The 14,656-nt window shown below is 40.1% G+C and overlaps 1 protein-coding gene across 2 annotated transcripts in view; it reads left to right on the forward strand.

Annotated features, from left to right (window-relative positions):
- CASR (calcium sensing receptor) overlaps window positions 1-14,656 on the forward strand; it is a 102,061-nt gene that overhangs the window by 70,207 nt on the left and 17,198 nt on the right. For both annotated transcript variants that reach the window (XM_070406302.1, XM_070406301.1), the window contains exon 5: window positions 663-893. In XM_070406302.1, the coding sequence (XP_070262403.1) occupies window positions 663-893 (231 nt within the window). The remainder of the gene's footprint in view (window positions 1-662; window positions 894-14,656) is intronic.

Raw genomic sequence — 14,656 nt, forward strand, 5'->3', positions numbered from 1 at the left:
ATTTAGCATTGTTCCCCAAAGGGAATAAAATAACTAGGGAGGTTTAGTAATTATTATCATTACTTTTTTTGTACAAAGGCTTTGTGACCCATAAAACCCTGTTAAAATAAGGGATTGGCCATAACTGTTACAATAGGACTCCACCCACAGCCTCATTTATTTCTTCCTCCCACTCCCCTCTGTTTGAGTTTTGGTAGCGAGACGCTTCCACAAAAGCAGTAGCATAGAGAAAGATGGTGCCGATTATAAGGGCACTTAGTGCCTCACTCCTTCCCCAAAGCCCATCTCAGAAAACACCAAGAATGGCTCTGGCTTACAAACCCATCCCTCCTGGGGCACCACCAGATGGTAATGCACCTGTAGAAGTCTTGTCTTGGCCTTTGGTGAGATATCTCTCCTTTCCTTCCCTAATTTCAGGAAAGTCTTTCCTACCCCAGGTACAATTTAAGTACCACGTAAAGCCCCTAGCTTACCAGGGCTGCTGCTAACACATGAAGTACCCCAGCATAAATTAGAAAAAGGGGCCTCTTCCTCAAGTCATGTTCCTTCCACTTTATTAGATCAAGATAGTTTACTGCCCTTGCACTGTGCAAAAACCTACATAACCATATGTGGCAGCCCTGTGGCTTATACTCAGAATATTCATCTCTGTTCCTCTTTAGGTCCTGAAGCACTTACGTCACCTAAACTTTACCAACAATATGGGGGAACAGGTGACTTTTGATGAATGTGGTGACTTGGTGGGGAACTATTCCATCATCAACTGGCACCTCTCTCCAGAGGATGGCTCCATTGTGTTTAAGGAAGTTGGATATTACAACGTCTATGCCAAGAAAGGGGAAAGGCTCTTCATCAATGAGAAGAAAATCCTGTGGAGTGGGTTCTCCAGAGAGGTATGTGCTGCCCATCTGAACACCAGATGCCTCCACCATGGCAGGAAATGTGCTGGGCTTTGGAGGGCCTTGAATTGTTCACTGCTGGACTTCCAGAATGAGTCCACTTCCCTCAGCTCACTCACTCTGCATCGCCAGGGTCCCCATGAAATCCATGAGTGTTTAGTGTACAGCAGAGAATCCTTGGAACCTGAGCCCCATGCTTATTATTTTAAAACAATTTTATTCTTTAAAAATCTGACTCCCTGGTTAGTAATAGTTTCCTTAGCTAAAACTTTCTCCAACCAGAGCAAAATATTTAAACAAACATAAACATCACTCAAGGCAGGGCCTGGGTAATTAATTCACAAAGAGATAGTCCCCTATGATTCAAACATCACAGGGCTGCTGACTTATTAACCAAAATGACCATTTATTTTTCTCCTTGGGAGATCTGTAACACATAGGAGGATGTTTGTGACCATGATCAGGGTTCTCCTCCCTTCAGTATCACTGCATCTAGACGCCTGGTTAATAACCAGAAGCCCGTCACCCAGTGAATATGCTCTCCAGGAAAAGACACATGACATGCTAAAATGATGACCATATTGTGGTGATTGAGTCCCAGAATGTAATAGGCTACTGAGGACCCAGATCCTCTGTAATACAAATCCTGGACAAGAGTTAAATCCTCCTTAACTCTCCCAAGGTGCCTGGATGAAACCCACTACATTACTCTTTGTGTCTGCCTTCCTAATAGCACTTTTGAGTATCTTGAACTGCTTTATAAAACGTGACCAAAGATTCAACTTCATCTTTTACCAAATGCTCCGTAGGTTGGTTGGTGGGTTTCTTATCAGATGCTATAATTTTATTGGTTCCCAATATGTAGGATAGTTACCCATGCAAAGGCCTACTATAGGTAGTGAATCCTATCCACAGTGTGCGAGTTATTGCTAGCCTCTACCTCAGAGAATGGATTCTCAATTTTAAACATGTCACAACGCTTTCCAGAGATTTGGGGCTTCCAGAGGTTATACAACTCTGTTCACTAATTACACCCTTGTCTAAATTATCACAAGTTTCAACTGACTATAATCTAAATTGATCAGCTATACTATCACGGATTCCCTGCTGTTAAATCACCCAGGTTATCTTTTACCTCCATTAATGTACATAATTGATTGTCTCTAATAGGTGTATGTCTCATCTCCCTTCCTGCATGGAAACTATTTCCTGTATAGTTCTCTATAACCTATAACAGCCTGTGCACACTGTGGGTGTAAACATTGGAAAATGAATAATAAGGATTCTTTATGAACTCAGTCATTTATGTTCCTGAAGTAGTGGACAGAGTTATAAATTAAATCTAATTTTTCCACAGAAATGTTACTTCAAACTTAGTACACATAGGCACTCAACAAATATTTGGGTCTAATCCACTTTCTTCTGCATTTTTTTATAGAAATGGCCACAAAGGTGTCATCTATATTTAACTATAAATAATGTATTAATAATTTCCCTACATAGCTCACAAAGTTAACAAAATCAAGGATGCAAAAATTAATAATGCAAACTGTTATTAATATAGCATCTATGTACATAAAAGCCCAGTGACCATGATGGCAGATTGACCAGAACAACTGGTCACTATGATGTGCACTGACCACCAGGGGGCAGACACTCATTAGAGGAGCTACCCCCTGGTGGTCAGTGCGTTCCCACAGAGGGAGCACTGCTTAGCCAGAAGCCGGTCTCATGGCTGGCTAGCATAGCGGCGGTGGCAGGAACCTCTCCCGCCTCCACAGCAGCATTAAGGAGCAGTGAGCCAAATGGTAAGGAGCAAGCAGGCAGGCAGTTAGGAGCGAGAGGCAGGAGGTAAGGAGTGAGGGGTCCCAGATTCCAGAGGGTGTAGGCTGGGCTGAGAGCCCCCCTTCCCCTGTGCACAAATTTTGTGCATCGGGCCTCTAGTTATAATATATTAATCAATGTCTCAATTCACTTTCTAATGAAGCACTTTAAAGCCAAAGGGTCTTTTTTTGAGCTAGAGGGGCTTTAAATATCTTTGTATCCAACACCCCAATTTGAAGTTGATGACACAGGTTTAGGAGGGCAAAGGTGACTTCCAAGACAGGACAGATGGTCAGTATAAGAGCTGAGACTAGGATCCAAGTGCTCTGACTCAGACCCTCGTGCTCCATCCTCTACACTATACTCTCCCATAATTATTTCCTTATTTTATTACAACAAATAAGAAGAAAAAGAGACATCTTCTTTGTGGTCTTGGAATTCAGATGGGCTTCATTGGCCAGAACTGGATAGGCATCTTTGATGAAGCTATTCATAAAAATTAAAGATACTTGCTGGCTTTTTGCAAAATGGATTTTTCTTGGTGGCTTCCCAGTCCACTCCTTTGGTGGTGGGATTTCTCTTTAGCTAAGGGATGCAGAAGGAGGCAGTAAAAGGGCTCAAAGGTTGGCATTATTCTAATTCTTCACTACTATAAAGCAGGATTTGGGTACAATGAAAAGTACAGACTTTGGAATACTTACCTGGGTGTGAATCCAAGCTCTCCAATAAGTCACTATATGACCTTGAGCTTGTTTTTTAAACAATATGAAGAAAAACTTGGCATGACAGAGACTGCTAGAGGCCCCCAATATTTGTTCTCCCCTTTTTCTTTAATAATAGAACTCAATTTTAACTGGGCACATGACCATCCAGAATAAAAAAATTTCCCAGTCTCAAGTAAGTATGGCCACATGACTAAATCCTGCAGAATAGGATTCAAGTGGCAGTGTTATGTGATGGAATCTGGGAACCTTCTTTTAAGAAAGTGCTTGCAAGAATCCTTTGCTCTCTTCTTCATCTTTTCCTTGATCCTGCTTCAAGGAAAACAGATGCCCAGCAGGTAGCAGCTAGACTTGTAAACACTGGGATTTTTGCTGAGTGGCCTCAAACTTTGTACTGACATGGAGATTGAACCTGTATAAATCTGGTGAACACCATTCACCCTACCTGGTGACTCACTGAAAACTTGCCTCATACCACCAGAGGCTCTTGCAGTAACTGAGCTTAATAGGCAGCCAGCAGGTGGAGGCAGGCAGAAATGGACCTAGGGGTCCCTTAGGCCTTTTTGCTGATGTGTCCCCAGACTTGGTGCTGGTGGAATCCTGCTTTAGTGCACACCTTGGTCCTTCCCACACACATTCAGGCCCAGCAGAGGCAGTCACAAAGTGACAGGTAGCTTAGGACCAGTCACAGGCAGTGTCTGATATTGACCTGCACCAGAGTTCCTCCTAAGAGGCCCTAGAACCAACACCCCAGTGGCCAGGATCCAATTAGTTTCGCAAGTGGCATATCCAAAGGGAGATCTCAGCAGGCACCAGAATCTGCTGAAGCAAATTTTGCTTAGTGTGGTCAGTACCTACACAGCAACTCATACACTTGCGCAAGGTTGAACCTCACAGCCAGCCAGCCTGAGAGGTGAACTCACCCACAAATGGGCCAATAGCAATAAAGAGTCAATTACAACAGGGGAACGCACATAACCCACATAAGGAACATTCCTAGAGTACCCAACTCAGGTTATCAAGGAGACTGCACCACTGGATCCCACAGGACACCTATTATATAAGGACACCTAACAATACTGGAAGACATAGCATATCTACTTAATTCATAGAAACAAGTACAAAAAGGCAACCAAAGTTGGAAGACAAAGAAACATGCCCCAAATGAAAGAATAAGAGAAATCTCCAGAAAAAGAGCTAAATGAAATGGAGGCAAGCAATTTACCAGATATACAATTCAAAAAACATGGTTATAAGGATGCTCAAGAAACTGAGTAAGAACTACAAGGAACTTATTGAGAACTCCAACAACATGAAAATAGCCATAGAAACCATAAAAAAGAATCAGTCAGAAATGAAGAATACAGTATCTGAAGTGAAGAAATCACTAAAGAAATAAATAGTAGGTTGGATGAAGCAGAGGATCAAATCAACAATTTGGAAGACAAGGTAGCAGAAAACACCCAATCAGAGCAGCAAAAAGGAAAAAGAATCCAAACATATAAGGATAGTTTAAGGGACCTTTGAGACAACAAAAAATATAACAATATCTGCATCATAGGGGTACCAGAAGGAAAAGAAATAAAACAAAAAATCAAGAACCTACTTGAAGAAATAATGGCTGAAAACTTCCCTAACCTGGTAAAGAGAAAAGCTACACAAGTCCAGAAAGGGCAGAGACCCAAACAAAATGAACCCAAAGAGGCCCATACCAAGACACATCATAATTAAAATGGCAAAGTTTAAAGACAAAGAGAGAATCTTAAAAGCAGCAAGAAAAAGACAGTTAATTACCTACAAAGGAGCTCCCATAGAACTTTCATCTGATTTCTCAACAGAAACATTTCAGGCCTGAAGGAATTGGTATAAAATGTTCAAAGTGAAGATGCAAAGACCTACAGCTAAAACTACTATACCTAGCAAGGATATCATTTTATTTTTTTTAACTTTTTTTTTATTTCTTAAAATATTACAGAGTAGTACATTTGTCTCCTTTTTTCCTCCCTTGACCTTCCCCCAGCCTCCCCTACCCCTCAGTGTCCTGTGTCCATTGGTTATGCTTATATGCATGCATACAAGTCCTTTGGTTGATCTCTTACCCACGCCCCCAACCCTCCCCAGCCTTCCTGCTGTAGTTTGACAGTCTGTTTAATGCTGCTCTGCCTCTGTATCTATTTTTCCTCATCAGTTTAGAATGGTTTTTATTATCTATAAATGAGTGAGATCATGTGGTATTTTTCTTTCACTGCCTGGCTTATTTCACTTAGCATAATGCTCTTCAATTCCATCCATGCTGTTGCAAATGGTAAGAATTCCTTCTTTTTTACAGCAGCATAGTATTCCATTGTGTAGATGTACCACAGTTTTCTAATCCATTCATCCGTTGATGGATACTTAGATTGTTTCCAAATCTTAGCTATGGTAAATTGTGCTGCTATGAACATAGGGATGCATATATCCTTTCTGATTGGTGTTTCTGGTTTCTTGGGATATATTCCTAGCAGTGGGATCAATGGGTCAAATGGGAGTTCCATTTTTAACTTTTTGAGGAAACTCCATACTGTCTTCCATAGTGGCTGCACCAGTCTGCATTCCCAACAGCAGTGCATGAGTGTTCCTTTTTCTCTGCAGCCTCTCCAGCACTTGTCGTTTTTTGATTTGTTGATGATAGCCATTCTGACAGGTGTGAGGTGGTACCTCATTGTTGTTTTGATTTGCATCTCTTGGATGATTAGTGACTTGGAGCATGTTTTCATATGTCTCTTGGCTTTCTGAATGTCCTCTTTTGAAAGGTGTCTATTTAGGTCCTTTGCCCATTTTTTGATTGGATTGTTTATCTATCTTTTGTTAAGTTGTATGAGTTCCCTATAAATGTTGGAGATTAAACCCTTATTAGAGATAACATTGGCAAATATCTTCTCCCATGCAGTGGGCTTTCTTGTTGTTTTGTTGATGGTTTCTTTTGCTGTGCAGAAGCTTTTAATTTTTTTAATTAAATCTTTATTGTTCAGATTATTACATTTGTTCCCCTTTTTCCCCCCCCAAAACTCCCCTCCTTCCAGCTCCCACCCCACCCTCCATCCTCACTCCCCACCCACTGTCCTCATCCATAGGTGCATGATTTTTGTCCAGTCTCTTCCCGCATCTCCCACACCCCTTCCCCCTCCCCCCCAAGAATAGTCAGTCCATTCCCTTTCTATGTCCCTGATTCTATTATAATCAACAGTTCATTCTGTTCCTCAGATTATTTATTCACTTGATTCTTAGATTCATTTGTTGATAGATGCATATTTGTTGTTCATAATTTGTATCTTTACTTTTTTCTTCTTCTTCCTCTTCTTAAAGGATACCTTTCAGCATTTCATATAATACTGGTTTGGTGGTGATGAACTCCTTTAGCTTTTCCTTATCTGTGAAGCTCTTTATCTGACCTTCAATTCTGAATGATAGCTTTGCTGGATAAAGTAATCTTGGTTGTAGGTTCTTGGCATTCATCACTTTGAATATTTCTTGCCACTCCCTTCTGGCTTGCAAAGTTTCTGTTGAGAAATCAGCTGACAGCCGAAACCAGTTTGGCTCAGTGGATAGAGCGTCGGCCTGTGGACTGAAAGGTCCCTGGTTCGATTCCAGTCAAGGGCACGTACGTTGGTTGAGGGCACATCCCCAGTAGGAGATGTGCAGGAGGCAGCTGGTCGATGTTTCTCTCTCATCGATGTTTCTAACTCTCTATCCCTCTCCCTTCCTCTCTGTAAAAAATCAATAAAATATATTTTTTAAAAAAAAGAGATCCCCCCCCTTTTTAAAAAAAAAAAAAAGAGAAATCAGCTGACAGTCATATGGGTACTCCCTCATAGGTAACTGAGTTTCTTTCTCTTGCTGCTTTTAAGATTCTCTCTTTGTCTTTTGCTCTTGGCATTTTAATTATGATGTGTCTTGGTGTGGTCCTCTTTGGATTCCTTTTGTTTGGGGTTCTCTGCGCTTCCTGGACCTGTAAGTCTATTTCTTTCACCAGGTGGGGGAAGTTTTCTGTCATTATTTCTTCAAATAGGTTTTCAATATCTTGCTGTCTCTCATCTTCTGGCACCCCTATAATTATGATGTTGGTACGTTTGAAGCTGTCCCAGAGGCTCCTTACACTATCTTTGTATTTTCGGGTTCTTTTTTCATTTTGCTTTTCCAGTTGGGTGTTTTTTGCTTCTTCGCATTTCAAATCTTTGACTTGATTCTTGCGCTCCTCTGGTCTGCTGTTGGGATCTGTATAATATTCTTTATTTCAGTTAGGGTATGCTTAATTTCTAGTTGGTTCTTTATCACAGCATCGAGGGTCTCATTAGATTTCTTGTAGATCTCAATAAGTTTATCAGCGGCTTCTAGACAGTTCTTGAGAGACCTTAAAAGTGTGGTTCTGAACTCAATATCCTCCCTTGATAGTTTTGTCCTGTTTCTTTGCCTCCGCATTTTTTACGCTTTCTTGGTGCACCCTCTAGTGGTCTTTGTGTGCAGTCTTGTTGTAGTTAAGCCTTAATTGTTGTAGTTAATACTAGAGGGATTTGACCTCCAGGCCGACTGGCTGTGAGAATCAGCTGTGTCTGCAGTGGGAAAACTTCTGTCCTCTGGAGAGGTGCTAATCTAGCCTTTGCCTGAGGCTATCCGGCAAATGGCTCTGCGCAGGGCTTGGGCGGGGCGGGTCCCACGGGATCAACAGGGAAGGCAGAGGGAGCAGTTATGGCTGCTCTCAGTCCCGTTCCCAGAGGCTCTGCTTCTCAGAATCCCAGCAACCGCTGCAAACCTCGGAGAGAAAGCTGCCCTTGGGTTCCAACCAATGCCAGACAATCCCGCTTCTCCTGTTTGAGTCTGAGTCCCTAGAGACTCACCCGGATCTGGAGCTCAGAGCCTGGGACTCCCTCCCGATTGAAAACGACAACAGCGCCCTCAGCCACCAGCCCACTCCACGTGCACCTCTGTACCTTTGTATTTTCCACACTGCACCTCCTCTGAGCCTCAGTATGCTGTTCTCTTTCCTTCTCAGAATGAAAAATACACAAAGACTAAAAAGTAAAGAGATGGAAAAAGGTATTTCATGAAAATAGAAATGAAAACAAAAGCTGGGGAGAGCATTTGAGATCTTGCTCCCCATCATGTTATCAATTTGGCTTAAATAAACCCTTATAAAAATTCAAAAAACAAACAAACAAAAAGCTGTGACAGCAATACTTATATCTGACAAAATAGATTTTAAAATAAAGGCTATAATAAAAAAACAAAAAAGGACACTACATAATGACAAAGGAATCAATCCAACAAGATGTATAACCCTTCTAAACATTTGTGCAGCCAACTTAGGAGCACAGTCCTAAATATGTAAAGCAAATCTTGATTGACATAAAGGGAGAGATCAAAAGTAATACAGTCATTGTAGGGGATTTTAACACCCCTTTGACCTCAATAGATAGATCTTCCAGACAGAAAATTAATCAGAAAACAGCAGCCTTAAATGACACACTATCTCAAATGGATTTAATTTGTATCATCAGAGTATTCTACCCCAAAGCAATAGGATTTATATTCTTTTCAAGTGCTTATGGAACATTTTCTAGGATAGACAACATGTTAGAACACAGAACAAATTTCAATAAATTTAAGAAGATTGAAATCATATCAAGCATCTTCTCTGACCATTATGGTATGAAACTTGAAATCAATCACAAGAAAAAACTGAAAAACACACAAAGACATGGAGGCTACATGTTACAAAACAATGAATGGGTTAACAATGATATCAAGGGAAAAATCAAAAGATACCTTGAAACAAATGAAAATGAGAATACAACAAGCCAAAACTTATGAGACACTGTAAAAGCAGACCTAAGAGGGAAATTCACAGCATTACAGGCCTACCTCAAAAAACAAGAAAAATCTCATATCAACAATCTAACTTTACACTTAAAGGAACTTGACAAAGAACAACAACAAAACCCAAAGTGAGTACAAAAAAAGAAATAATAAAAGACCAGAGTAGAAATAAATAAAATAGAATCTAAAAGAAACAACACAAAAGATCAATAAACCAAGAGTGGTTCTTTGAAAAGATAAACAAGATTGACAAACTTTTATTCAGACTCATCAAGAAAAAAAAAGAGAAATGACCCAAATAAATAAAATCATAAATGAAAGAGGAGAAGTAACAACTGCCACCACAGAAATACAAAGGATTGTAATAAAATACTATGAACACTATATACCAACAAATTGGACAATCTGAGCAAAATATATAAATTCCTAGAAGCATGCAATCTTCCAAAACTGAATCTGGAAGAAACAGAAAATCTGAAAGACTAATTACAACTAATAAAATTGAATCAGTAATCAAAATCAAAATTTTTCCAGTAAACAATAGCCCTGGACCAGATGGCTTCACAGGTAAATTTTACCAAACATTCAAAGAACTAATACTTGTTCTTCTTAAATAATTCCAAACAATTCAAGGTGAGTCCAGCCAGCATGCCTCAGTGGTTGAGCATCAACCCATGAACCAGGAGGTCATGGTTCAATTCCTGGTCAGTGCACATGCCCGGGTTGCAGGCTTGATCCCCAGTATGGGGGAAACAGGAGGCAGCCAGTCAATAATTCTCTCTCATCATTGGTGTTTCTATCTCTCTCTTCCTCTCTGATCCCCAATATGGGGGGAACAGGAGGCAGTCAATCAATGATTCTCTCTCATCATTTGGTGTTTCTATCTTTCTCTTTCTCTCCCTTCCTCTCTGAAATAAATAAAAATATGTTTTTTTAAAAAGTCAAGAGGAGGGATAGACCATGCCATCTTGAAGAGGAGAGTGGCTGTGATAGGAAGCCCAGCCTTACCTTCAACTGGGGAGACATCGGATACCTCTTGGGACCCTACAATTGCAATGCCCAGGGACCAGCTGCCTCAGCTGCAAACCCACAAACACCGAGATTCCAGCCTCCCTGACTGCAGGTGCCAAAAAGTTTGTCCGAAGGGAGACAAAGTGGAGCTGAATACGCAGACAGGTGCTGTGCCTTCTCACAGAGCAGATAGAAGGAACAGCTGAATCAAATAACATCCACCTGGAATTGGCAAATTAAACACAGTTGGTGAGGCAATCCATGGATGGAAATATCAGAGATCGACTAGAGAGAGCTCTGCCTCCTCAGATTCATCTGGGTGTTTGTTGTTTGGGTGTTTGTTGTTTTCATTTTTTGGATTAGTTGTTGTTTGCATTCATCTCTGGGTGTTGGTTGCATTTTTTTGGATTAGTTGTTGTTGTTTTGGAGTTTTCTCCCCAAATACATATATTTTCCCCCTTCTTTTTTCTTCTCTTTCTTTTCTCTCTTACATTTTTTCCTTTTCTCAATATCATTTTTGCACTCTTCTCTCACCTAATTCTCTTTTCTTTGGTGGTCACATTTATTTGGGGTTACTAGTATTGTGAAAACAATTGTGTTTGGTGCCTTGTGCATTGTGTCTTGTCATGTTGTATTTTGTGCCTTAAAGTCAACACAGGAAAGAGAGAACTACATAACCAGATACCTTTGAAAGCGCAATCATGGGGAGACAAAAACAAACAAACCCACATACGAAAGAAAAGGAGGAATCACCAGAAAAGGAAGTAAACAAAATGGAGGCAAGCAATATGTCAGAGAAAGAATTCAGAGCAATAGTCATAAGGATGCTGAAAAGTCTGGAAGACAAATTCAACAATATGTGTAAGAACAAAGAGGAAATAAAGAAGAACCAAGAAGAAATGAAAGATGACATCCCTGCAACAACAAAAAACACAATAGAAAGCATCAACAGTAGACTAGAAGAAGTGGAGGACCACATCAGTGAACTAGAAGACAAGGTAGGAAAAAATACCCAAGCAGAGCAGCAACTAGAAAAAAAAACAACTTAAAAAACAGGAGGAGAGGCTAAGGGAACTTTGGGACAACACAAAACAAAACAACAGCCGCATAATAGGGGTGCCAGAAGGAGAGGAAACTGAACAAGGAATAGAAAACCTGTTTGAAGAAATAATGACTGAAAACTTCCCTGATATTGGGAAGAAAAAACTCACACAAGTTCAAGAAGCTCACAGTGTCCCAAACAAGATGAACCCCAAAAGACCGACACCGAGACACATTAAATTGGCAAGCACCAATAACAAAGTAAGATTCTTAAAGGCTGCCAGAGAGAGACAGAAAGTTACCTACACAGATATCCCATCAGACTATTGACTGATTTTTCAACAGAAACACATCAGACCAGAAGGAAATGGAATGAAATATACAAAGTCATGCAAAGCAAGGGTCTGAATCCAAGAATACTGTACCCAGCAAGACTATCAATCAAATTTGAGGGAAAAATCAGGAGCTTCACAAACAAAATAGGACTAAGGGATTGTATTACCACCAAACCAGCAATGCAAGAAATGCTAAAGGATCTGCTGTAAAAAGAAGAAATAGTAAGGGAAGAAGGAACACAGGCATAAAGAATAAAAATGGCAACAAACAAGTACCTATCAATAAGAACTTTAAATGTGAATGGATTAAATGCCCCAATAAAAAGACAAAGAGTAGCTGAGTGGATAAGAAAACATGACCCATATATCTGCTGTCTATAGGAGACCTACCTTAGAACAAAGGATTCACCCAAACTGATGGTGAAGGGTAGCAATACTTATATCTGACAAATTAGACCTCAAAGTGAAGGCCATAACAAGAGATAAGTAAGGCCACTTTATAATACTAAAGGGAGCAATTCAACAAGAAGATATAACTCTGGTAAACATATATGCACCCAATACAGGAGCACCCAAATATATAAGAAAACTTCTGGAGGAGATCAAGGGAGAGACTGACAGTAATACAGTCATAGTAGGGGACTTTAATACCCCACTAACACCACTGGACAAATCCTCTAAACAAAAAATCAGCGAAGAAACAGAAATCCTAAATGACTCACTAGATCAGATGGACTTATTTGACATCTTCAAGACATTTCAACCCAAAGCCACAAAATATACATTCTTCTCAAGTACACATGGGTCATTTTCAAAGATAGACCACATATTGGGACACAAGCAAAGTCTCTTCAAATTCAAGAAGATAGAAATCATATCAAGCATCTTCTCAGATCACAATGGCATAGAATTAGAAATCAACTACAATAAAAACAATTTAAAAAATCAAACACCTGGGGGCTAAATAGCATGATTGGGTTACCAAAGAGATTAAAGAAGAAATAAAAAGCATCATGGCAACAAATGACAATGAAAACACAACAATCCAAAATCTATGGGACACAATGAAAGCAGTCTTGAGAGGGAAGTTCATAGCTCTACATCCCTGCCTCAAAAAAAACAAAAAAAATGGTAATAAATGATCTAACTCTACAACTCAAAGAGTCAGAAAGAGAGCAACAAGAAAAGCCCAGTGAAAGCAGAAGGAAGGAAATAATAAAGTTCAGAGTGGAAATAAATGACATAGAGACCAAAAATAAAAAATACAAATGATCAACAAAACCAAGAGCTGGTTCTTTGAAAGGATAAACAAGATTGATGAACCTCTAGCCAGGCTCACTAAGAAACAAAGAGAGAGAACCCAAATAAACAAAATCAGAAATGAAACAGGTGAAATAACAACCGACCCAACAGACACACAAAGTGCTGGGGTCCAACCCCAGCAGGTCCAGGGGTCCCCAAAGGTGTGGACGGAGTCAACGAAAAAGGAATGGCACGGGGTCAGGGTTCAGTTGATCAGCATAGCAAGGTTCTCCCTCTAGGATCTTCAGCCAAGTTCTGTAGTCAGGTTCTGTCCAGGATCTTTTGCCATGTTCTATCCAGGTTCTGTCTCTAGGTTCTGTCTCTAGGTTCTTCAGCCAGGTTCTCTCGCTAGGTTCTGTTTCTAGGTTCTGTGTCTAGGTTCTGTATAGGATCTCCAGCCAAGTCCTGACTCTTGGTTCTCTCTCTAGGTTCTCTCTCTAGGTTCTGTGTGTTGTTGTCTTGTTACATCTGTATTTATACCAGTCGATTTTAATCCTGTCAATTTCTATTGCAAAGGTTAGGGCGTTTCTTATCTCCATTCCAGGGAATAAAGATTATGTAGCTTAAATGTGATTGTTTGTAGTTAAAGTGATTAACTACCCGCCTGGCACTTAGTTAAGGGGTTGTATCCCCTCCCTAACCTCAGGGAAAAATCCCCACCTGGGGAAACAACCCTTCTCGGAGAGGTGACCCTGGTTAAAACACATGGCACTAAGGAGAGCAAACATATTAAGAACAATATGCTATATATGCCAGGTCCCTTGAAACATATGCTATGCAGATGTTTCTTCCCTGCAGTGACTGTGTCAAGCAGCAAGGATGGACCGGCTCCCGGCAACAAAGGATTGTGAAAAAATATTAAGAACAACTCTATTCCAACAAAATGGACAACCTAGACGAAATGAACATATTATTAGAAAAATACAAGCTCCTAAGACTCAATCAGGAAGAATGAAAAAACCTGAATAGGCCTATAACTACCAAAGAAATTGAAGCAGCGATCAAAAATCTTCCAGCAAACAAAAGCCCTGGTCTGGACGGCTCTACAGGGAAGTTCTACCAAGCATTCAAAGAACTAAAATCTATCCTCCTCAGGCTATTCCAAAAATTTCAAGAGGAAGGCACACTTCCAAGCTCTTTCTATGAAGCCAGCATTACCCTGATTCCAAAACCAGATAAAGACACCACAAAAAAAGAGAACTACAGGTCAATATCCTTGATGAGCATAGATGCTTGCTAAAATCCTCAACAAAATTCTAGCAAATTGGATTCAGCATTACATTAGAAAGATCATATACCATGAACAAGTGGGATTCATCTGGGCATGCAAGGATGGTACTATATCCACAAATAAATAAATGTGATACATCATATAAACAAACTGAAAGACAAAAATCACATAATCATATCAATCAATGCAGAAAAAACATTTGACAAAATCCAACATCCTTTCTTGATAAAAACTCTCAGCAAAGTGGGAATAGAGGGATCATACTTCAACATAATAAAAGCCTTATATGACAAACTTACAGCCAACATCATATTCAATGGGCAAAAACTAAACTTATTTCCCCTAAGAACAGGAACAAGACAGGGATGCCCACTTTCACCACTCCTGTTTGATATAGTACTAGAAGTGCTAGCCATAGTGATCAGACAAAAAGAAAAA

Source organism: Myotis yumanensis, unplaced genomic scaffold (assembly GCF_028538775.1).
Source record: "Myotis yumanensis isolate MYYU_CA2020_CCGP unplaced genomic scaffold, mMyoYum1.0.hap1 SCAF_2, whole genome shotgun sequence".
Lineage (NCBI taxonomy): Eukaryota > Metazoa > Chordata > Mammalia > Chiroptera > Vespertilionidae > Myotis > Myotis yumanensis.